The sequence below is a fragment of the Motacilla alba genome, chromosome 2 (genome assembly GCF_015832195.1).
Source record: "Motacilla alba alba isolate MOTALB_02 chromosome 2, Motacilla_alba_V1.0_pri, whole genome shotgun sequence".
Lineage (NCBI taxonomy): Eukaryota > Metazoa > Chordata > Aves > Passeriformes > Motacillidae > Motacilla > Motacilla alba.
In genome coordinates this window covers 125930782-125956600 of record NC_052017.1, presented here as the reverse complement: position 1 = coordinate 125956600, position 25819 = coordinate 125930782, and the positions used below count along the sequence as shown (strand labels likewise).

General features: G+C 35.8%; 1 protein-coding gene across 2 annotated transcripts in view; it reads left to right on the top strand.

The window, feature by feature from the left end:
- MMP16 (matrix metallopeptidase 16) overlaps positions 1–25819 on the top strand; it is a 170946-nt gene that overhangs the window by 58002 nt on the left and 87125 nt on the right. Inside the window, exon 2 of one of the 2 annotated variants that reach the window (XM_038123855.1) lies at positions 24881–25029. The exons of the other annotated variant lie outside the window; for it this stretch is intronic. Within the exon in view, the coding sequence (XP_037979783.1) occupies positions 24881–25029 (149 nt within the window). The remainder of the gene's footprint in view (positions 1–24880; positions 25030–25819) is intronic. 2 annotated transcript variants of the gene reach the window in all.

The following is a 25819-nucleotide window of genomic DNA, read 5'->3' as shown; positions in this document are numbered from 1 at the left end:
AAATAGGAATCTCAAAACAAAAAAAGAGACAGCATCAGTAGCAAGGCAGCTTCACATAAGTAAGGAACAGTCTAGGCTAATGATGCTCCATATCCACATTGTCTTAAGTGGTGCTGACTCAGGTGCTTTTGCAGCAGAAGTTTTGTGCAAAAAAGATTTTAATTTATTTTTAAATCCCAAACCCTCCAAAACTACTGAGGAAATACCAAGGGTAAACAAGGAGTACTCTTAAGTACTCTTGCCTTTTTTTGCTTCATCCAGGAATGGTTTCCACACATTTATATGAATTTATTGTGGAGTTTGTGACAGGAAGAAGAATTAAAAGAATGAGGAAATGACTCTTAAGATGTGCCATAGGTGTATTTAGAGTCTCCCATGTGGGCTCTGAGAAGGTGCAGTGTGAGTTGATCTGAGTCCGAAATATCTGTGTCTGTTGACAGAATGATGAGTTTGATCTGATCTATTTCATTATCTCAGGAGGGCTTTTTAAATTCAGGTTTATTTCCATGTAAAGCAGGTTTGTCTTGGCTAGGTCATAGTGTAGGCAGAACAAACTCATTATCTGCTGTAATGCACTGTGTATACTCATGTGGGCCAGTGCCAGAAAGGCTATAATCTGCCATGGAAGCTGTTGGCTTGGAAAAGGCAGGCAAGAAGACCACAGTGCAGCCTGAGTGAAGTGAGTGAGCAAGTACGGCACTCAGAACTCTTGATTTTAAATCCCAAGGCAGGTAACAAAAAGAGGAGGAAGGTAACATTTTCTTGGAGTTTGTAGAGAGGGCAAATGGGGTGTAAGTAGAAATAATCCAGAACTGTGTAAAAGTTGAGCAAAAAAAGCGGAGGCAGTGCTTTGAATGTAAGTCTAAGAAGGTAGAGAAGACAGGTGGATGAGAGGAGGGAGAGCTTTAGGAAGAATGTCAATCAGGTTTTCAGGGACAGACAAGTGGGCAAATAAATGGAAGCAATATGTACTGTCACATAAAACAATATACTTAATACGCTTTTAAGAAGGAAGACTGTCTAAATAGCTGGTGCATGAAGGAATGTCTGATTCTCCTAAACTCAAAAATGTACTGCAATTTATTTAATTCACAAAGAAGCTGTGGTGAAGCACGGTGCAGTTGATATTTACTCTCTCTCTGTTCCTACTCCTTTATAATCAGTGGCAAAGACATGAAGTTGTTGAAGATTTTTCCAGCTGCAGTTTCTCTCTTTACAGTATAATCATCACACAGCTGCTTTAGAGCATACTTCAGGTTGATCATATGGATTTAGTTCTGCTGATGGCTGCCTGCATGTTTTTATTTGAGAAAGCTTACGCATGTCATTCTGTAATGGTTCTTATTTCCATTTTAGGTCAGTATGCTTATGATGGCAAACTGCTATAAATGGCTCCACCAGGTGCAGGCATAAGAAACCAAGCAGAAGAGTCTCTCTTCACAATATACCCACAAGTTTTCCCCTTGACAGAAGTGTTTCTCTTCTGCAATATACAAACCCTATGTTTCCAAATAAGTTGTCATAACATGCCATAAGAAAAACCTGTTATACTGCAGCATTATCATTTGTGAGGCTCTTGATCTTTCATAGTGGAAGGCAAATGCCTGTTATATATTTGGAAGGTGAGGGACACTTGAGGTTGTGATGTGCTGTGGATGATCTTTAGACACATTTGTGTAAGTGTACCAGGTTACATGGTAACCAACAGCAAAAGCATGCATGTCCTTTTCTTACCTGAGACAGATATGACTATAAAAATATAGTTCTGACTTTGATGCTGCAGTAGGGTAAGCAATAGGTAGCTCAGTTTTCTTTTTATTCTAAATGGAAATATACAAGTGCATATATGTTCCATAAATTCCACAGACCTGTCATCAGCCTTCACATGCCAATCCAGGAGCTCAGCTGCTTGTGTTTCTGAAATTATTATACTTATCTTTGTATCAAAAAAACCTTAAGGGCTTTGTTTTAATTTGGGAGTTTTGTTTTGCTTTATGTTTTCCCTCAAAAGGAGAAAAGTATTTCACTAATTATATTGGAATTATTTACAAATAGGACTAATTTATTTAAAAAAATTAGCAGAAGGGGTAAAATCATATACAGCTTGTGCATCCTGCACACTGTAGGTAAGAAAAAAAAGAATCAAAATTGTTTGCACATCATAGGCAAACTTCAAAATGTTTCCTGTAGGCAAATATTGGAACTTTTAGAGTCAATTGAAATTTTTGTCTTATAAATACCTTTGTTTATGAAGATCTTATGCAAATTTGAATGTATACTATTATAATAGTCTTATCTTTTGTGTTTTTCATCATACTCATATTCCACTTTTCTCTCTTCCTCCTTCCCAATGGTACCTCAGAGGAGTTCTGGCAATTAGCAATTTCCCACATGACATGTGAGGGTTCATTTTGCTTAAGACTTTTATACAGTATGTTTTGACCATGGAAATCACTTGCCCCAATCCACTTTTTCCCACAGATCTGAGAGCTTTCATGAGCAGTAGCTGGGTGAACTGTGATTTTCAGGTGATCAAATGTTCTTAGAAAGATTGCTGAAAGAATGAAACAATGGTGTATGGAAAACTTCAACTAGTTAGAATTGCATGTAATTCTTAACTTCTGTTAACTATTTTTCTATTATTATTATTAAGTATTCCTTCAGAAGTGCCAGAAATATGTGGCTGTGTGGGATGTGTAGTTTCTCTGAATTACACATTCTTATATCTTAGAGTTGTCAGTTTTCCTAGACACTTCAGCTGTGTCATTTCTGCTCTGCTTTTGCTTAAACAATACTGAAGTGTTGCTTGGTTGTATTGTACAATACTACTCTGGAATCATTGGGCTGTTTTCAGAGTTGGGCCTTTTAATTCTATTTGTAGCATATAGCTGCATATTATTATGCTTCAAAAGCAACAGCTGAACATCGCATTATTTTAAAATGAATTTTATCACAAGATTAAAAGGGAGAACCTTACAATTGAAGTTCATATTTCCTCTGTCTTGTTGTGTTTCTGGACATTTTTTTCTGCATCTCTACTAGAAATGATATTGTCAAAGTAGCTGGGACTCATTCATAAAGTGATCTGCCTTGACAGTTGTACCATCTGGAAGCTGTTACCTTTTTAAAGTGAAGGATGTAATTCTTTTTTCCAAGTAGTAGAGATTTTTATTTAGAGTCGTAACTGCAGCCAAGTAGTGCTTAGCACATCTGAAGTGGTGGACAGTGCAAACATCCCTTCAAGCCAGGTTGGTTTTTAAGGAAGCTGGTCTCAGAGCACAGGTGAAGACTCCAAGTGGTGTGCCTTGCCTTGCCCTGGTTGTCTGTGACTCCAAAGGACTTTTAGGACAGCAGTGGCTTTGCTTTGCTTTACCTGTGTTTCCTGCCAGGCTTTACTCCCCTTAGCTGGGACTGGTGAGAGCTTGGTGCAAGCTGTCAGGATCAGAAGGTTGAATACATTTCATGCTCTAAAAATGTGTGGGGGTCACCGTTCATCTTGACTGTCTGGAAAGCACTGCGCTAAAATAGCAGTGTGCAGTGCTTGCAGTATTTATGATTGCGCAATAAATGGGAGGCATCACTCTAATGCAAATGTTCTAGTTGGACTTCATGACAAATGTGGAGCTGCACACTACCAGCAATGGGCTGCAGCCAAGCCTGAACTGATCTTGGGTACAGCAAAACCGTCTGCTGCTGTTGTTTTAGTCCAGAACAATGATTTCCAAACTGTGGCATACTTTTATTCACAATTCAGACACCATCTATTCCAAAGCAGCATGCAAAACGGTAATATGACATCTTGCTCCTTTATTCACAGAGGAGATGAATGACAGCTGGTAGCCAGTAAATGGCCCCACCTGTATGTGTTTGGCACGGAGATGTGCCAGCTACTACCATCACCATACGGAAGAGGTGGGACCAGAGTCCTCCTAAGTGTGTGTGTGTGTGTGTGACTCTGCCCGATGCTGCAAGAGAGGCTGCTCATTGTACAGGAAACCCCTGCAGAAAAAATGACATATTAGAAAGCATCACAAGCGAGGGGAACTAGCCAGAGAGCTAAGGGGCATTTCCACATGTTTTACCAATAGTTGTCTAGCTTTCATGTGCTACATTTTGTTAAAAAAGCCTATGGCACAGATGATGATGATGTAAAATATGGTTGCAGTCTAACTTAACATCAGCCTTAAGTGGTTCCTTGCTCCCTACCTTTCCAGTAGGACTTAGAAATATTAAACTAGCATGCATGAAGAGTGGTACCACACTGTCTCACACTCTATACTATATTTGGAGTACTCATTTCAGAGCATTCTTTAAAATAGTGGTATATTTGTGGTGACTTTAGCGGTTTATGCTCATTAGGTGGCACTACAGCAGCTAAAAGATGTGATAGTCTTTAAATCATTCTTATCAAATTTGATTCATCTAACCACTGTAAATGTATTTTTAAGGTTGGTGACTATCATAGGTTTGAGTGTCTTCTTCATAGTCCAGTTTTATTTCGTGTCTTTACTTCTACCTGTAGGCTGCTACACTAGATTGGTTGCAGGAGACCATCTAGTCAGCATGCTAAATTACTGAATTTTTCTTTCAGTGCTAATAAAATGAAAAGGAGAAAAAGTTATGCATGGATGAAAGCATTAGAGCATGTAGTACTTCTGGAAGTTATTCTCTGCTTATTGTAAGTTACCTTGGTGGTTAAAAGATATCATGATCTATTTAAAGAACAAAATTAATTATTCAATTCAAATTTACTTAACTGCTCCATCCTGCCAAAGAAAAAGTTGTCATAATTTATGAATCATTATTGTGCATAGTATTTCAACAGTGGAAGATAATGAAAGAGTTTAGACCACATTTATACTCTTTTGTGGACTTCTGAGTGATCAGTTACACTTAATGCACTATAGAGATCAAGCAGTGCTTGATATTGGTTTCAATAAAACACTTTTTACCTTTCTGTCATGTTGCTTCTACTGTTTTTTTCCTACATAATTTTCCTTCATTATGCACAGGGTTCATTGCATCCATCCTTATCTCCATATAGTGTTTGTACTTGAATTTTTTATAGTTACCTATGAAAATAAAAAGTTAATGCTGAGCTTCCTTCAGGACTCAAATGTCACCAGATTACTGTAGTTATTTTTCTGACATGTCCATGGAAAAAGTTGAACTCTGAGCAAAGCAAAGTGTGAGTAATTCTACCTTGCTGTCACATTTTGAAGAGGCATACAGAAGGTCAAAGTGTTCCTGCAGATCAGAAGCTCTGAAATATTGCTGAAGGGCATTGTCTGCATAGACAGGATTGAGTAACTCATGAAGGAATAAAACAATTAAAGTAGGTTCATGGCCTGGAGGTTGTTTGACTGAACAACTTTGTAACTAGTTAACCAGAATTTAAGCTTATACAAATTTTTCAACTAAAAATAAACATAGTTTTACAAATACTTTGAGGCATTTTAAATGCTATGATTTAAAGAAAACACTATTTCCTGAAGTACTTTTTTTCTGATGACTTTTCCAATTCCTTCTTTCAACAATGTCAAATAGTTTGAAGTAGTCTCTGGAGTATTATGCAGATTTGAAGGCAACAGCAAAGAAAAATCAATATTTGTAAACATGTTCATGCTTTTAGTATACCCTGATATTGCATGATTGATCAGACTAAAGAAGAATATTTTCTTCATCCAAACTGCTGAATTTTGTTGTGATGGACACGGTGAGCAAGGTTGTTCTTCTGCATTGACCTTTCTAAAGCTGAACATGTCAGATTCTCATCACAGATGGCATTGCTTAGATGTTCTTTGTCAGATCCCTTGTCACTGAGATTGTGTTTGAATTTTGGGTCAGTAAAATATAGGCTGATAAAAACCTTGAGAATTATTTGGGCATTATTTGAAAATGCAGCTCTTGAAATCATCTATGATGCTACTATTCTGCATCAGAAAGTTGATAAAATTTCTGCCAGCAAAAATTCAGCTGAAATAAAAACTCCCCTTCCAAAACAATTGTCATATTTTATTTAAATTTTTCAAATACTAAAAAAGTATTGTTTAGCAATTCTTGATCAAAAAGAGAGCAAGCAGTTGACACCAAGTCTGACTTGGTGCTGCTTTTAAGCATTTCACAAGATTAAACATCTGGTGAGGCCGCTTTAATCCCAATTTTAATAATATCCCATTTAGATAATGAACTTCTGACTTTCATGTGCATGAAGCTAAGCCTTTCCTCATGTGTGAGCTTGCATGAATCTGTAACACACAGGGAAGGACATCTGGATCTGGATTTAATTCCATGTTTCCACAACCAAGTGTTGAAAAATACCATAAACTTAAGACTTTGTGTTTGCAGTTCATTTTATTAATTGGAGCACAGTTATCAACAAGAGCTTGAGTGTTACAAGCAATATTAAAAGGAATTCTTTGATATATTAAAGTATGGTGAAACACACACTTCTATGTATGTGCAGATTCTGTTACAAAGATGGAAGATATTGAAAGTCAGGCCATTGTTACTGGGCTCAGTTACAGTAAAATGATAGTATTTAAGGTGTCTTATGTGTCTGTGGGGCTTCTTGCTGATAATAGGACATGAAAAATTCCTGCTTTGAGCAGTGGAGCCTCTCTGACTAAATTTAAAGCTTCTGCCTAGCTGCCAATTTGTGCCATTATTTTATGTTGTAAAAAACTACCAAATGTATACCATAATAAAACTTAATTTCACAATAAACTGAAATGCAGTATGTTTAATCAAATGAAAGGCATTTTAAATAATAGAGCAGGGGTAAAACTGCCTGTGAAGGACAGCAAGCAGAGTCAAGTCATAATCATTAAAGTATTTTGAAATTATGAGACAGTTAAAGTAATAGTAATGAAAATGGAATGGAAACACACTGTGAAATTCATAACTCATTTCTATCTGGCTGCAAACACAGCAAATGCATATACAGTATTTTAGCTTAATCAGACTAAGTCTGTCTGCAATTTCATTGGGAGAAATCCATGCTTTCTTTGTTTTGTCATGTAATTAACGTAAAAAAGAGAAACTAGTTGAGGTTTCAATGACTCACTGTATATTTTTATGCTTTAGATGCATTGTATTATTATTTTGTACGGACTCTATTATATTGTTTCCATTCCTTATTTTCAGTTACAATTGGAGATTTTTTAAACATTTTGTAGTAATGGCCAACATAAAATTCAGGCATGTGCAACTATCCGTGAAGATATGCATTTTATATGATTTTGTATATGTTTTACAAATCTTCAGATTAGTAATGAACAATGTATTTTATGAAAAAAAAGGCTTTCTTTGGAAAAAAAAATATGATGCTATAAGCATCCTGGCCAGAAATGCATAATGAAGAAATACTCTTAATATGTATCTTGGATACAATTCCACCTGACCTACTCATCTGTCTTCCATAAAAGGCCTTGATTTAATTTTTCAGGCTTTTGATTTTAATAGACACATTTCAAGATTATATTTTTTGGTTTCAAATGACAGTGAATATGTGTTCAAATTCACTATTAGATTTCTCACTCTGACTCTGAGTAGCTGCTCTAGTCTTAAACAGCTTAAGCTACTATCTGAGGACTTTTGAGGATTTGTTGTAATTGTTCATGTTATTCTTTCTTTTGTGCCATCTATGAGCACTGCAAAACCGTGGATACATTCCAAATTTCACATATAAGGGTGTGGAAGACAGTAAAAATATGAGCTGGTTTTGATCACAAGGGTGAAAGCCTCCTTAGGTTGCCTGCTCTCCTATATAGGACCTAGTTTTTATTTTTCCATTGTTAGATTATTTTTCCTAAATTCTTTAAACATCTTAAGCAGTTTATACTGATATTCACTGTAGTATATCCTGTGGGCAATCACATGAGAAAATGTCAGACCCAGGAAAACAAGCAGACATCATGTGATAAAGCTGAGTGTTAGAGGCAGGGCTTAGACTGCAAACAGAATTTAAAATTCATGTACCAAATCTGCATTCATTTAACAGGTAAGGGAGAATAGGGTATTTATCATCATGGGTTATAAAACACCTTCAACTTCCATTCACAACTATGGACAAGATAAGTTTGTTTGTGTCAGTTACTCTCCTTAGGCTTTGTCCCGTTAAAAAAGCTCTTTGAGTAGCATGGTCTTTGAAAAAAAACTTAGCTGGTACTAAGGAGTCATCAAATTCTCCACTGTATTTTTTTAAGTAAAGCATTTGTTCATATTCTAGGCTCTTCTTTAGCCAGTCCCTTGTAATAGATTCTTAGACTACAGGCAAGGTTGAAGTTTCTCTCATCTGGAGAAGTACTACCATTTAGGAAGTGTGCTACCTAGAGCAGTGGGAATGCCTCCACAGGGGCACAAATAAAGTATGGGTTTGTATTCCAGTGGTTAGAAAAGAGGAGAATAAGACCAAAGGCTGTTGATTTCTCATTCTGTGAAGAAAATTTTCATGCATACCTGTGTGATATAAGGATCTTTCTGAATAGCACAAACCTAAATTCAAAGCAACCTGAGGAATCTGGGATGATGCTTATGCTATCCAGGAAAATATGTTTGTCTCTAAAAATAAAAGAGTTGAGCTATAGTTAATGCACTAAGTTGCCAAATCTACTGAGTTCTGCAATAAGGGGTTTACAGGAATCCTGGGGCTCAAATAAGTTAAAATAACAGCTTATTTTAATTGTTTTATTTTCTCATATATAAATTTTTATTTCCATAGGTTATAATTATTCATAAAAATAAATTACAGCATGCTAGTTGATACTGCATATTTTGTAATATTAGCACAATATAAGTATATTTACTTTCTTAAGAGTATGACAAATTTGCAGTTGTTTTAAGACATTAATGTATGTTCCAAAGTAGACTTTGGGGTCACATTTGTAAAGGTAGTGGGTAATACAAGAGTCACAGGTGCAGAGTTTTAAAGCTGTAGTATTTAACCATTATGGGAGTAATTTTTAAAATAGATTTTTAAATAGGAAATAAAGTATTAATTAGCTAACAGTTAAGTACATCTTACCAAATTGGCTCTAGTATCTGAATAGGGATACTTTATGACAGTATATATATAGTAAGTATAGATAGTATGCTTTTGTATATGTGGTTCCTTTTGCAAAAGACTTAAATTGTCCAGAATATTGTACCTTTTTGGTATTTCAAAAATACCAATACCTTTTTGGTATTTTACCTTTTTATGTATTTTACAAACCATTTAGTCAAACATTAAGGTGAAAGTAGTTTAATCAACTTAAGGCATTTGAAAGCATCACCATGTTTGTTCTGATGGACCAGGAGGAAGCAGACTTTGTGTCCAAGAGTTTTCTGTCCTCTCAGTCTCCTATCAGAGGTTTAGGGGAGCAGTTCCTCACCTATGGAAGGCGCTTATCATTGTTTCCCCCATCTGATCTGCCATAAGAAGAAGTCTTTTAAAACTGCAAAATATTCAGACAAACTACTTTTTTTTAAGACAATGTAAGCTTTGTGATAGATTTTTATGTGTACATGTCCATAACATTCTGTAATAAAACTATTCCAGTCTTGTGTGGAAATTAAAGTCTGAGTATTTCAAAATTAAATTACATACCTTTTAGAAAGAACAGCTTCTCTAGAAGCCTTTTGGAATGGCAGAATAATCCCTGAGGGTACAAGATCCATATTACATGAGGAGATCCTTTAAGGAGAGTTTACAGCAGAATTTTCAACACACGGTATGAGAATCAAAACAGTGTTTTGGAGACATTTCAGATACTTTTCTGCTGCTACAAGTTTTCTATAGTTTAAAGTTAATAAGTAAAGAAGAACAGAAAAAGTAGCATGAGTGGAAAAAAAAGAAGTCTTACCATGTATTTCTGTTAAAATGTTGAATTGTGCACTACTTGGTGCTATCTGAAATGTTTCATGACCTTCACAAGATAGAGAACAGACTTTATATATATTGTTCTCACACTGATTAGTTGTAAGGATTTTACAATATTTAGTTCAAGTATTCTATTATGAAAAGTGGCATCTACAAAACTTGGTATGTCAGCTGCCCTATGTGCCCTACAGAAACAAACAAAAAAAATAGCTCATTTTGAATATGCAAGCAAATTTTAACTAATATTCTTTTCATCATATGTCAGAAAACTGGTCTTGATTAAGTTTGAAAGGCTGTATACATATATTCTACCTGTCTAGACCTTGTGTGCACAATAAAGTCATTTATGTAAACAGCTGCTGATCCAATACACCTTCACGGCCTCAGTGGCACTTTGGTCAGTTTCTCTCAAACCCCTTTCCCTACAAAGCAGTTCAGTGCTCACTAAAACCACATGAATCTTTTGCAGATCCTTCCAGCCCCAGACTGTTCTATACTAGTCCCTCTGCAGACTTGTGTCCTGCTTTTTTTTTCAGTAAGGCTTCTGCACTGTCCCCTGGAGGTTTCAAATGCCAGACCTCCCAAAGTCTTGTGATGCTATTGCTTACATATCCAGCTTTTTCTTCTGGAAACTTTTACCTCTTTCTGTCACAGCCTCATGTGTTTTGTTGGAATGAGATAAAGTGAACAGGCAAAGAAGACAAACTGGTGATTTCTAGATCATTATATCTTTAAATTAAAATCTAATAACTACTGCCATGATGATTGTAACAGTACCCCATCACATCCTCCTCTTCATGAAAAAGTATTATCTCTGAGGAGATCATTAATTCTAGGAGGAAAATTATGTGAAACCTTTTTCTCACAGGTGACTGTTGATCATCCTACTTCCAGGGTAAAGTTTATAAGGCTTCCTTGAAACTAATTCTACTCTGCAATAATACACACCATTTAGGGAAAATACACTCCATCCCAATTTTCATCTTCCCAGTGAAAAGAAAACTTCTTAAAACTTTGAAACTTATTTAATTAGACACTTAACCTTGCAAGACTTTGTTGAGAAGCTTATGGTGAGATTTTGAATAGAGAGAGAGAGGGATATAGAGAGAGGGAGACAGGGAGAAGTTATTTGCTGAGTCCTGTGGTTCAGTTCTCAGCATGTGTGGGTTGTAGTGAATGGTTGTCAATTTATTGAGGGTGACAGGTGAAATTAGCTGATGGGGTAATGCCTCGCAGAGATGATCATTTGAACTCTTCACACACATTTCAGATTTCTAAATTAATTATGGACACTGAGAGAAGAGATTTGGGCAATGTTTTAGACAGCTCAGCAAAAACAGCCATTCAGTGTGGACCTTATGCTGTGAACAAAAGGAAAATGCTAGGGCATTTAAAAACAATTCTAAAAATCCTGAAATATTTTAATATCATTAAGATAACTTGTTACTATCTTCTTGCATGCTCTTTTTTAGGTTCTGAGAACTTAATTTTAGAAAGTGATTCATCAAGAAAAAACAGAGTTCTAGAAAAGAGTGAAAGGAAATTTGAGTATGGGAATGTCATTTTGTAAGGTTCTGTATTAATATTGTTGCATTCAATAATAGGGTCAATCTTAAGAATAAGAAAAACTAAACTGAATTCTATTTATATTTTCAGTAACTAATGTGGATCAGTTGAAGCAGACAGTAAACTTAGATGTGAAAACTGCTTTTTAAAAATCGACATTTAATTGATTGAATGAATGTGAATTTTCTCAAACTGAATACTCCTTAGATTGGAAGAAAGAAAAAATATTACTTTTCATGAAAAATTGCTTACAGAAAAAAAAAAAAACATAGTGGCAAGCATGTATTTAAAAAAATTAACCTTACAGTAGGTATGATGATGGTCAATTTTAAGGTAAATAAGGAAGTAGCTCTTGATACAAATAGGATTTATACTGCAGATGGTAATCATACAATCATCACTTTTAAACAGTGTGAAAACATACTGTTATCTCTTACCTGTAGAAATTTAAAAAACATAGCCAAGTTTCTAAAATTAGTTCTACTTTAGCTGTTGTAGAAAAACAGCACAACAACATGAGAATACTTCTTCCATTATATCCACCACCAACTTCAAGATCTCAGTTGGAAATATCATGTGTATCTGTTCTGATTGGGATAGAATGGACTAGAACAATGAATCCTAAACAGCTGATGCCACATCAATTAGAATCTGCATATCTGAAAGTTTCTGGTCACTGTGCATGGGTCACAGGTTGCAGGTTTGGTGTGCAGGTTTTGTGTGCAATTCCTTAATTGCAATTCTGAGGTACCCTAATCTGTAGAAGAGCTTGATGTTTGCAAAATTCAGGATTCATTTGGTTCCTGACTCTGCTTTCTCTCTTTTTGAACTTTGTTTTTCCTTACTTTTTGTATTGGGTTTTGGGTGTATTTTTGGGCTTACAGGAAAACTTACACTGCTCCTTTTTCCTAAGGTTTTTTTCCATCCATTAGGAGCTGAGAAATACAATATTGAGATTGTTCATTAACAATTGTTTACTAAATTACTATATTAATTTTTTTCTTGTGTCTACGACCAAAACTGAAAAATAAAAAGTTTCATTTTTCTCTGAATCATAGATATACATACACAGATAAACTGTTGTAAACCCCCCTGTCTTTAATACTTAAAATCTGTTTTCACTTGCACTTTGATCCTCTAAAAAATTTATGCACACTTTTGGAAATTTGGATTTAATTGCTGAAGGGGTAAAACAAGGTCTAATTTTGCCTCTAGTTTATGGTAGACCAAGTCTAAAAAACATTGGTTAAACTAAAAACAAATTAGTATCAAATAAATTAATGGCATTGCTATGAGAATACTGGACACGTGATAATTTTTAATTGCAAATGTAATTGTCAAAATGTACTAGGTTACTTAATTTCATGGAAGACCATGTCTTTTGGGAGAAGAAAACAGAAAAGCATACCGTATCCTTTTCCCTGGCCTTTTCTGCCATTGTGATTCTAGCTGCACGCTTGAGTAAGAAAACCAATGTATTTATAAAAAAAAAAAAAAGCCAACTTCTAAAATATCTGGACTTTGCAAATATTACCAGTGATGAGTGTAAGGAAATTATCTTCTTTAAGTACGTTTGGTTTTTTTAATATATATATAAGTATGGATAAATCCTAATCTTGTTGTTGGTTGGTAGTGACACTTGATTAAGGTGAGCTGGGTACTGAGTGCTCTAAGCATCCATCTGAACCTATGGCTACTGAGAGCACTCAGGGATTCACAGCATCAGGTCCTAATTAAGCAAAGCTTAAATTGCTCTACTACATTTTAAAATTGCAAAACACATGACCATAGCCCATAGGGGAGCTAATAAAAGATAATCCTGTGGCTTGCTTTGAAGCAATTACTCTACGTCCCTTTCTGCCTGCAGGAATCACCTTGTCACATCCCTCACATGAATCAATCTACCACTTCCCCTTCCCCCCTTCTATTTTTGTAATTCTGCCCTTTAACAAAAATAGAATTTAGAGGATGACATAAAAAGGAGAGTTGCAGATGTACTGAAATATATTCAGTTTTTTTGCTACTTGCAGGAGGCTTACAAACAGCTGGTGAGTTAGTGTACTGCAAGAAAAATAGACATCAAATGATGTATAAGGATCTTTTTGTCTTTATGAAAGTAAGAGGCTAATAGAGCAAGCCTGAGTTGGTCATATTCTTGCCACTAATTTACACAGACATTGTTTCAAGGAAAAGAAAATTTTTATTTTACCTTGAAATTTATGTCTCTATTATAGCAAGCAAGATAGTTTTCTTTGTACCTTCTGTCTTTTTTTCCTTCATCTTAATATCATTGGCAGTAGTCAAAGGCTATAAATTGCAGTACTGAATTCACCTTTTCTTGCTGCATAAGATTTGAACTCTCTACAGGAAAGCATCTCTATTCACCTATTGTGATCCATGCTAAAACAGGATCAATGAAAGACATGTGATCCTTGCTGAAGATGAGTAAAAAAAGGTAAAAATGTTTACCGAGTATTGTCGTTACCTTTTTAGGTATAGGGCACTATGTGACTCTATTTGAACCACACATACCAGAGGAAAACATAGACAGGTGTAATTTGCAAAAGCTATCACAGAGAATCATTAGAAGCAAGCATGTGTAAAGGGCAGCACTAGGTTCTGATTGATCCCTGCCCTCCCTGTGGCCGAGGCATCTCCCAGAGGCATTTTTTGAAGAAGTGTTGGAAATTAAAGTGGGAAACATTAATTATAGATCAATATCCCATGGAAAGTCTTCCACGGGGACAGCAATTTCAAAACTGGGGAATCAGTCAGAAACCAAAAGAGTATGGGACAGAGGACAAGCTATTTTCTGTACTGCCTTTTGCTTTTCGGCATTAAGGCCTCTGATCAGATACACTCATGATGTAGATGAATTGACTGTGTTCACTGCAAAACACTGGCTGAACTGGAATGTTGTCCATATTCCTCATGAAGAAATCATACAATTCAGGAAATTTACTTCCTTTTTATTAGCTCACTGACCTCCTTGAAGATGTTACGAGGTTTTTCTTTTAAATGTTCTGTTGTAGTGTTTACTTTTGTTTTGTTTTCATTCTGCCATGTAAAATACAGTAAAAAAGTAATTTGGGAAAGACAGAATTACATTTTTGTTCATTACATTTTCTTCTTGTCTCTCCCTGGGAAATGACAAACTGCTATCATACATCAGTTTTATGTATTTATAAAATCCACGCTCATCTTCTATCTACAGATTTCTGCAGGAAAATATAAATCAGATTTTTCAAAGAGCTATAACAGTACTGTAAATATCACAAATCTTAGACCAGTCAAAAAAAGGAAGTATTTCTAAAATATGCAGTGATGTCCTGCAAGGAAGTGCAAGATCTGAAATTTTGCATCTGACTTTGAAAAGCAGAAGAAAAAAAAATACTATGTTCAAGTTACAAGTGGATATAGCATATATTTATATATTTGCATTTAAAAAATCTTTTGACTGTGGTAAGCAAACATACGGTGCTAAAGTTTATATTGCTAATAGTCAAGGCATGATTATTTGCTTAAAATACATAGAAAGAAATAAAAGTTATATTCATCTAAATACAGGAACTAACTGATTCAGTGAAATACCTCCTGTTACCACTGAAGGCAGCTTTATTCTTGACTTTGGCATGGCCAGTTGGTTTTCTACAGACAAACTTTTAAACACTGCTTATGTGTGGTAAAGTATGAATTTACATGCAATCTTATTTATAAAGGTGTAGTAAAATACCTACAAAGTATAAATTGACAAAAAATGCATTGTGCTGTTGCATTTCTGTTCTTTTGCTTTAATGCAATTTTTGTTTAACCCATAATATAAGACTATTCATATTACCGACATCTATTCAGTAAACATTTATGTAGATATTTAGTGGATGTTTCAGTGGTTCAGAATATGAAGTTTCTTATGTTTATAAAATGAGAAAAAACTCTTATAATTAAGAAAATTAAATAAAGGCAAGATGGATAAAAAAGTTTGTTCAATTCACATGTCCTTTAGATGTTTACATTGCATTTTATCTCTTTCACTATTGTAAATTGAAACTGTATAAATTATAAGAGTAAAGCTATTTTATCTAATGGATTCAAATACCAAGATCCAAATATGGTTTAACTAATCATTTCCCCAAAGGAACTTTGTAGATTGACCTTTTCCTTTTTTACAATGGTCTACCTTCCCACCAGCCTTTTTAAAGTAACACACCACCATCTGTTGGTTTCCTGCATAAATGTTTTAGAACAAAGTTTTGGTACTTTCATAAAATTATTTGAAACAACCTATTGGGATATAAAAAGGGAAGTGATCATTACTTTATTTTTGGTCAATACACTGCTGGTTTTGTTTTTGTTTTGGTTTACATCACAGCATGTAATTTATATTAGCACCATATAAGACAGGCATACCAAATAACCAAGATTTCTTACTTCATTCTTACCATAGTATAAAGTTTCTTTTTCTGGTGTTGCTACTGCTGCTGCTAATGATACTATAGCCTATGAGGAAAAAACTTTTTTTTTTTTTTAATGTTTTACTGATGTACACACCTCTCTTTTGAAGTACACAGTTGCCTGCAATGATATTCTCAGAGCCTAAAAAAATATGTGGTCATTTCCAGCTAGCGCCAACCATTTGGAGACTTTCCTGCTTGTCGGATGGAGATTGAAGCAGTGAGGCAGTCCTCATGAATTCATGATGAAATGCATTGCTTTGATTGTTTAGAATATGTGTCCCAGGAGAGATAAGCTTTCTCTTGAGAAATCTAAACCAGAAGAAACAAAAGTTCAAGCAAGTACTAAGCTGTAGGATCTAAGCAGCAAATTCTGTTTCCCTAGTTGTTGTTCAGTTCCCTGATTGCCTTTTTTATAAGAATAAACAACTCTGCCCTAAAATATTGTGATGCTAAGCATAGTCAAAATTATGCCAGCAATATATATTTGGATTAGATGAAAATAATCAGTTTGCAAGTAAGGTATTGCAAAGCTGGAGGGATCAAAGGTTAATACCAAGACAATGGCAAGATGGGGTAATCTTCTGGAATGTGTTGAAAGACTTACTGAGAACCCTTGCCTTTTTTTTGATATATCACCAAACAACAGTTGCATTTATATATTAATTGCTATGTTCAAAGCCTTGTCTGAATACTTGCAATGTTGTGAAGAAGAATGTTGGGAGGCATCACTCATTTTTGCTAACAAAAAGTGAGTGATGATTATCCAAGGAACACCTCATAGGCCTTTGGTTCAACCAGAGCTGCCCTGACTCCAGGCTCATCATTGTTTTTGTTATATGCCTATCACCGCGATCTAGTCAGTGGTTTTCTGGGATCCAGCCATCTGAATGAACTCCATGGCTACATATAATGAGTCACAGGGAACCATAAAAGAAAAAGAAAAATCTAAGCCCAGAAAAGATCAAGAATGTTCCAAGTAGGAACACATGAATAACTTCTCAGAAGATACACAAAGAGGGACAGAAAGAGGCAAAAAAAGTAAAATGTTTGAGTCTTAAAGGAACTGGAGGTTATGAAATCTTGTGGGGAATCTCCATTACCCACAATATTATGGTTATCAAAAGAATAGACAACAATTCTTTCTAAATGTATACAATTGCTTAGCTATCGGGCAGAAAGTTGTAATGTTGTAACTGTGTTCTTTGTTAGTTTGAAATTCATTAACCAAACATGTTATTGAATAGATACTGTAGAAAAAGAGCTCTGTCCAACCCCCTTCCCAGGACTATATCCACATGGCTTTTGAGTATCCCCAAGAATGGAGGCACCACAGCATCTGAAGGCAACCTGTTGCCAGTGGACAGTAAAAAAGTGTTTCCTTGGACTAGAGAGGGAATTTCATGTGTTTCTTTTGTACCCATAATCTCTGGTCATGTTACTGGGCACTGTGAAAAAGGGCCTGACTCCGTCTTCTCTGCTCCCTCCTTTCAGATATTTGTGCACATAGATAAAATACCTCTGGAGCCTTTTCTTCTCTAAGCTGAAAAGTCACTGTTCCTGTTCTCTCAGTCTTTCTTCATAGGAGTGATGCTCTAGTCCCTATCCTCATGGCCTTAGAAGTTTCTTTTTTTTTTTTTTTTTTTTTTTTTTGGACCAGTTAGGACAAAATCAACCAGAATATTCAATACAGCATTCTTATCCCTGCTAGAATATTCAATTCAGCATTCTTATCCCTGAACTTAATATTTTTCTAGACACTATAGAAATTCTAGTAAGATGAAGAGATGGAGTCCTTTAACATGAGCTGTATGATTGAATATTTACATCTACTAGAAGTTTTATTTGCAGAAGTATTTCCACTGGTCCGGGTCTCTGCCAGACTTTGCCGGAGATTTCTATTAGTGATTGAAGAAAATTTCCCTGAGCAACTAATGAATAGGGTCCACATTCTGAAGTCAGTTATAAATGTGTTTGAGGAGTCAAATCAAATCAAGAGTTTCTTTCCAGGACAGGGATTTCTGTCGGAGTTGCTACACCACTAACCCACTCTCCACACAGACAGTAGAAGTAGTGAATAAACAATGTAGCTTCTGCCTTTGGAGCTGGGTAGTGTCTAATCTCTGTTCCAGGCATATTTCAGTTGCTGAAGGACAGTGCTATATGTAGACCCCACATCTGCTGCTTACTGGTGGATTCCCATCTGCCTGGGATCTGTAAATGGCTCTGGCCTGGTGCTCCCGACAGCTCTTTTACACCTCCCACTTCTGCTGCTCTCAAGCTACACTGATTTTCCCATGTTTAAATGTGGCAGTAAAGGAAATTATTTAGAATATTTAAACTAAACTTGAATTACAAATGAGAGGAATTAAGCATGCAGTTTTGAATACATTTTGCCTTTTTACTTTTGTCACTCCTTGGACTCGTTTGAATCAAAGTCACTTACAATGCAGAGCTTCTGGCTTTGGGCTGCAGTCTTTAGTCTTGAGCTGCCTCTCACAGAGAAGAGGAGTACCCCTTTAAAATTATCTCTATCACCATACATGTGAGTGGGGAAATTCCAGATTTCCACATCTCTGCTGACATGCAGTATCATGTGTTAGTAAATCTAGTTTTGTACTGTTGGAGACTAATAAAGTAAGGTTGTTGAGTTTCGTATCTATTTTGTAATTAGAACACAGAAAAATCAATAGGCAGATACATAGTAGAACAGTGGAGGTGCCTCAATTAATTTTGAACTGACTAGTTGTAGCAACACTCAACCCAGTGAAGCTAAATTTATTCTCTTCTGTGACCCACTTTGAGGTCAATTCTGCTACTTCTAGAACTGTGTCTAAGTATTTACTGTAGTGCAGGCTGCAGCCTATACATCCTACAGACTTGTCTGAATTACTATGTCCCTGCTACAATTTTTGAAATCCCCAGTAAAGATTACTATCATTAATGTGCCTAAGAATGTTCCAGTGCCACTTGTAAATTGTTTCTTGGGGAGTGGCACAATAATTCAAAAAATAGGTTTCTAGTTTAGGACAGTGTAGAATGAAATTTTGCAAGTTGGTGTTTTGACCTTTTCTTCCCGGCATGTTCAAAGTGATAAAAAAGATAATTTCTTGGTCTGAAGATGCTTCCTTCATTTTAAGATCTTTTCCACACTACTATACAATTTACAAGAAATTGATTTGTTTGTGAGCTTCAGTGTACTCGGAACATGCAAGCTGATTTTTTAATTGTTAATGATTAATTATCTCAAAGCCATGGGTATTAACCAATCATGACTATTAAACTTCTGTTTTATCAATCATAATTCTTCTTTTCATTCTGTAGACATTACTGATTGACTAGGTAGCTCTCCTGGACTGTGTGTGCTTTTTCTTGGAAGTATTTTTCTTACTAGCTGTATGCCATGCACCATATGCCCAATCACATCAGTGTATTCTGTTAAGAAGCAAAAACCCCACTGATGAGGAACTGGTGGCACTGGAGGCAAGAGGAAGGAAAGACATCAGAAGATTTCCCATAATGCTCTGTGTAAACATGTTGGTTTATTTCTGACTATGTCAAGTTGTCACTGAAAAGTCAGTATTAGCTGCGATAGGTGGGTCTGTAATTAAATCACACCATTAGCCATGATTATTTGACCTAAATGAAGAAATAATTTGGTCATATGGATACTAATTCTAGAGCTAGCTTATTTATCCTTACTACAGTTAAAGCCTTCAATCCCGTTCAAAATTACATCAGCACTTGAAGTACTAAATTCTGGGGTGATCTCTGTAAATTAGAAATATAAATGTATGCTTTTTGAAAATACAAATCTCCTGAATTACTCAGACACTTAAAATCCTTTCACTTATAGTGTCTTTGGTGAAGTGTATTAAAAAACAGAAATTATGAAATATCACAGTTTTACTCAGTAAAGATAGGAATTCTGTTTGCAGATAAAATCTAAAACAGGAGTAGGAATACATGCATAATAATTATATGCAGCTGCACTACTGAAGATATTTATGAAATTGTTTTTATTTGTGCTTTACTAGACAGATTTACTAAGCCTTCAGGTTCATAGAACATAATTGCTTATGTAGTATGCTTATGTAGTAGCTTATACTATGTACTGTCATTCAGGAATGTTAATAATTTGTTGCTAAGCTTTCTTCTCTCTTAGAAATCAGTAATCTCTCTCAAACTGTGATTATCTTAATAATATTCTTGTTTAATCTTTAATGATAATACATCTGTTTTCTTTGTTCTCAATAAGAGTTTGGTGTCAAAAACGTACTGTTTTTCAGATCAGTCTTTCTTCCTAAACTAGCAAAGATCTGAATGATTAGGATCCCTTGGTGTGTTTAATACTCTTTAAGTTAGCCCATTCTTTATTGTTTAGAGGAGAAAATATATACAGCCATATCTGTTCCATAGTCAGGTGATCCACACAGCACAGCATAAGTAGCAGTTAGAAACTAAAATGAAAAGATTTTTTATTCATGTCATTAAAAAACCCCAAACCCTAAGTATCTAGTCAATGACATCCAACATCTGGAAGGTGATACAGCTCATGTGCTGAGCACTTACAGGTTCCATGGATGCCTGCAGAACTGTCAGGCCCTCAACAAACTCCTGTCGTATCTACAGATTTCATCACCAGTGGATTCTGTTTCTCATTTCCTTTACAATTATGGAAACAGAAGGTGGAATTAGGCTGAAGAAACTTTTCTGGTGGGAAAAAATGTGTAAAACATGAGTTTAAAATTTCAAAACGTATAGACAAATGGGACATACGCCTTGAAGTTCTGTTATGGAATACAAATATTTTTAGGGTCATTTTATTTGTGTTTTTTTTCTGAGTTTTGTTTGTTTGTTTGTTTTTCTTTCCAAAATGAAATATTTGGGTGCCCATGTTCTTCTGAATTACTCCTAACACTACAGCTAAACTCCAATGTTTGTTAATAGCCCAATAGTGGGAACTAACATAGAAATCTAGTGCAAGCAGATGCTTAGTAAAGATAGATTTTAGCTTCAGATTCTCTGGAGGTTAATGCAGATAATGAAATATGATTAAGCAAAAGAGGTTTTTTTAGTTCATTTTTAAAATAGTAAAAAGATTGACTCACATCAGGAAGTTCAAATACATGAAAGGCTGCTTCAGAGGGGAAATGAATAATTGGTTCCTTTTACCTGTAGCAGGTAAAATAAAAAGTTACAGGCTTAAATTCTGGTAAGAAGGATTCAACTCTAAAGGAAGCATCACGACAGTGGGATACTAAAGCACTGTACTAGAGAGGGAAATGGTGGACCCTATTGCCTTCCAGCTGTGTTTTTCTGTGGTTACCTGAGAGATACCATGGATCTCATTTTGCAGCAGGACAAAAAAGACCTGCCCAAAACCAGGACTTGAAGTAGCAGTATTTTATCTTCTTAAATTGTATGAAGGAATGAAACCTATCACTTATTTGGGGTCTGTGCAAAGGGTCCCACTGGCATCCAAGACATTGCATGTTAGATGGATCTACTTCACTAGATCTATCTAGATTCTAGATTCTTCACTAGATTCTTTGTTCCAAGACCAAAGATTTCCTCAGGATGAGGCTTGCCAAGATACTGTCATTTCTGAAGTACCTTAAATGCAGACTAAGTCTAATTTCAGTAGAGGGAGGGGAAAATTCTTCTGTGTATAATTTATTTTATAGCTTTCCTCAAAAGTACAAGACCAAGAGAATCTTTTTTTCTTTCATTCTCCTTCCCATACTGTTTCTTTTCCTTTTTGCTGTTTTGCCCACCTATTTATTCTGGGCTTTAAGTTAAGCTTCTCCTCTATAGTTTACAGCATTTGGACTATGAACAACAAAATCTGAGGTGCATATTTCAGATATCTGATAGTCTGAGCCAAGGTCCTTCAAAAGTTTTTATTCTTCTTGCAGAAAACTGCAAAACCAGATTTTCTGTCTTTTTTCTTGTTTCATAATCCTTTCTCAGGATTTGAGTAAAGAAGTACTTTACTCAAGTAAAGAATTTTGTAACACTAAATGCTACTAGCTCTCAAACATTCACCAGCCTGAGGTCAATTGTCTGAATTTTCAAAAAGAAACTTACTTTCAAAGTGTCATCTGACTTTCCAGTATGTTGGCTGTGTCTTCAAGGCTATTTTGAAGGCTGAGGGAAGACCCAGGTGGTCTACTTCCTTTGTTCAGTGATTGGGGGTGGCTTTCAGGCATCCTGTAGTTACCTTGAATGTAAGACTTTTTAGATAGAGAAAGGCTGTACTGTCCTCTCCCGCTGTTTCTGAGCCAACTCTCTTTTCCTTTTCTGCCAAGTGTGTCTGCAGTGGGACTCTGCTAGATTCCTGTTTGTTCTCCCTGCTCCACTTCTCCCATGAGCAGTAGTACCCAAGATATTTTTTCTGTCTCTGTATTAATAGCTTTCCTAATTGAGATATCTGAAAGTTTAACTTCTGGCAAGTTTTTTTACTTGCAACCCCATACTTCTGACTTCTTCAGTTATGCTGCAGTGAGGATGGTTTTGTGTGGTGATAGGTGACCTCCCAAGCTTTCCAAGCAATTTTGTATGCCCTTAGCACCTGAGAGCTTCATAAAAAGCCCTGGTCTGTGTCTGCATATCAAGTTCTTGCTGAGAAGGTGGCGAGAAGGTGGCAAGAAGGTGGCACCATTTTACATAACTGTGACATGCTAGTAAGAACTATTTTTCTTCCATTATTATTTCTTTTGATATCATTGACTCGAGAAGATTAATATAAAAATAACCCCATTATTAAATGTACTCATTGTAAATATTAATGCAAAGAGACTCTACATACTACGCTGAAATCAATCCACTCTGTGTCAGACATTTGTTTCTTAGTTCCATGGTCTTGTTTGTACCTAGTACATTGCTCTTGCCAACATTCAGGCTCTGTCTGGCCTTTCAGAACTATCTGCCAATAATGTAGGGAAGAAAAGGCTTCATATGCAAAGCGGCACATAAACAAAGTTATTTCTGTGATTACCCAAATCTTGCACACACTTAATGTGCACAATCTCTTCCTTAAAACTGCAAAGTGTAAGAAGGTATGAATATGTAAAGTTGTATGTAGGTACTGATTGTATCAATTCATTTATACTGTAAAGAAGACCATTTTCCCATCTATTAAACAAAATTTCCTTATTCTGAATGATTCCTGTATATAGAGATAGTGTGAAGATAAAAGACTTTAGTCTGGGTCTTAATCCTGTCTATACCTCCCTGTCCTGTTGTGTTTCCCTGTTTTGTGGAGCTTACAAACAGATTGTGAGTTTGATCCCTGTGGGCAATTCAGTTAAGAGCTGGATTTGATGATCCCTGTGAGTCCCTTCCAATTCAAAGTACTCAGTGATTTTGTGATTCTGTGGTTGTTTTTGTGTGTGAATTGCACAGGTAAATGTGTCTTTTAGGTAAACATGTTTAAATTAGAAATATCTGAACCCGAAGATTTCCACAATCTTTAATTCCAGCTTGATCTTTTACTTACACTGAATCAATGTTCACCTGTAAAGTGCATTTGGTGTTAGTAAAGTGAACCTTAATAATAAGTTAATTCAAGGTGATCATCTTCACTGTGTTCATAAAAGGGGAGTGCACCTCAACAGTGGTTAACCTGCTGCAAAACTAAAATGGTGGACTCTGGAAGATGTATTTAAAACTGAAAAAAGATAGGTTGATGTTAGGCTGCAGATAAACAGTGTATATTCAAACAGGTAAAAACCCAGAAGTGATGTATGAGGCAGAGAGAGCCCACAAAACACTATAATGTGTGGTGAGTGGATACCATTCATTCATGTAATGATTCAGAATCTGTGAATTGTGATGTGATATGTTTGAAAGAGGTGGCTGAATCAATTTCAATTGTTTTTTGGGTTGTTTTTTTTTTGTTTTGTTGGTTTGTTGTTGTTGTTGTTGTTAAGGAACAGAAGATCAGATATATGGGGTTACAAATATTTTGTTACTGGGGAGAGTGAAACTGCAGCAATACATTTTAACTGAGTCTTGTAGATTGGTGATATATGTACCTTTCATTCCAGTGAGCACTTCCAGCTTTCAAAGGAAAAGACATTTTTAAAGCTGTATCAGTGTCCTCACTTCCCCAAAAGTCTTTCACTGTTGTCTGTATAGTCTTGATTTTGAGAATACACAGAAACATGATAACTACAGCTACTTGTTTATGAAACATTGCCTTAAGAGGACAGAAAGTTTCAGAGGGCTTGTCCAAGGGTTCTCAAGATAGTGGCTTTAACCCATAAAGCTTTCAGTAATTTGGACCTCACACTTGTACACAATTAGGAGCATAAGCAGTTGGCATTAAATCATCTTGATTTAAAAAGGCAGTTCCTCTTCTCAGAGAGTTTCCTCTAAATGAGGGCAGACTCTGCTACTTCACTATCTCCTGGACACCTGTTTTGCCTATAAGTATGTGATTTTGATATTCTTCTCAGAAAGCTGAATGTCTTCCTACCCTCTCTTTCATGTTCTTTGAGAGACAATAACAATTTAGTGTAAATGTGTGAGCTGTTGTGGATTTATTATTGTAGATGGTGAATATTATTTTGTGCCCTGTGGGCAGTCAATTGTATGTGGCATATATTGTAGATTTATATCTTGTCTGCTTAAAACACTACTTGAAATGCCTAGAGACAGGGTTAGCTGCTTACGTTGTAGCTTCAAATAAATAAATAAGTGCATTAAATTAATAATTGAAGCAGGCAGTTTCAGATAATAAAGAGGGATGGCTTCTGGGTAGAAAACTCTGTAAGTCTTACAGCAACAGAATCTTTAACAAAGAAGGTGATATAAAATTCCCAAAGAATTTCTTATCTGCAGATAAAATAAATTAAAAAAACCCAAGTGCCCAAACTAGCAGGACATATACTTGATGAATTAGAATCTTCTTTATGTATGGTGTAAAACTAATTACAAGGGAGCATTTTATTTACCTCTAATTTCTATTTAATAGCCACTGCACTTGTCATTGCAGGTATGGTTACAAAAGTATGGCTACCTTCCACCAACTGACCCCCGAATGTCGGTGTTGCGCTCTGCAGAAACCATGCAATCAGCTATAGCTGCCATGCAGCAGTTCTATGGCATTAATATGACAGGAAAAGTGGACAGGAACACAATTGAGTAAGTAACCAGTACTGAACTGCTCTTGACTTTTCTGTTTCAAGCAGGGTAAAATAGAACTGGGAAGCAGCAGTGTAACTGGAGTATCCAAATAGTGTTGCAGCTTCAGATGGGGAGGTAAATTGTTTCTCTCTTCCTTGCCTTTTCATTTTCTTCAGCTTTTTTATTTCATGGTAGCAGGTCATCACCTGCCTAACTGACATCTGCCTTTGGGCAAGTGATCGTAAACAAGATATCACAGGGCCAAAAGGTTATCCTTGTGGAAGGGAGAAAACATTTGAAACTGACAAGAATCCATGAAATGTATCACAGTTAAAGGAATCTTGTTTTACTGGAAATATTTAGTGTAAATTTCTTTATTCTTATTTACTAAATTTGGCAGACTCCCCTGGCCCATTTGTTTAATGGTTTCTAGCAACAAAAAAACAGGTGTGTTGGTTTTAACATGCAGTAAAATTGAATTAGTTTTGCATGCCCTTTGCAATTCTGAAGTTGTTTCAGGCTCTGTATCTGTTTTTGGTGACAGAATGGATGCAGAGAAACTCTGTAAAACAGAGCTATTAAAGGACACTTTCAAACAACTCTGTACTATGCCAAATTTTAAAAATGTGAAAAAAAAACCAACAAAACAAAAAACCAGGGACTGTTAATACACAATTAAGAGAATGTATCTGGGATTAAGACAGCAGGACCAGGGCAGTGATCATGCCCCTATACTTCACATTGGTGGGGCCCATCCTCGAATCCCCCATTCCGGTTTGGGCTCTTCACTGCAAGAAGGAAATTGAGG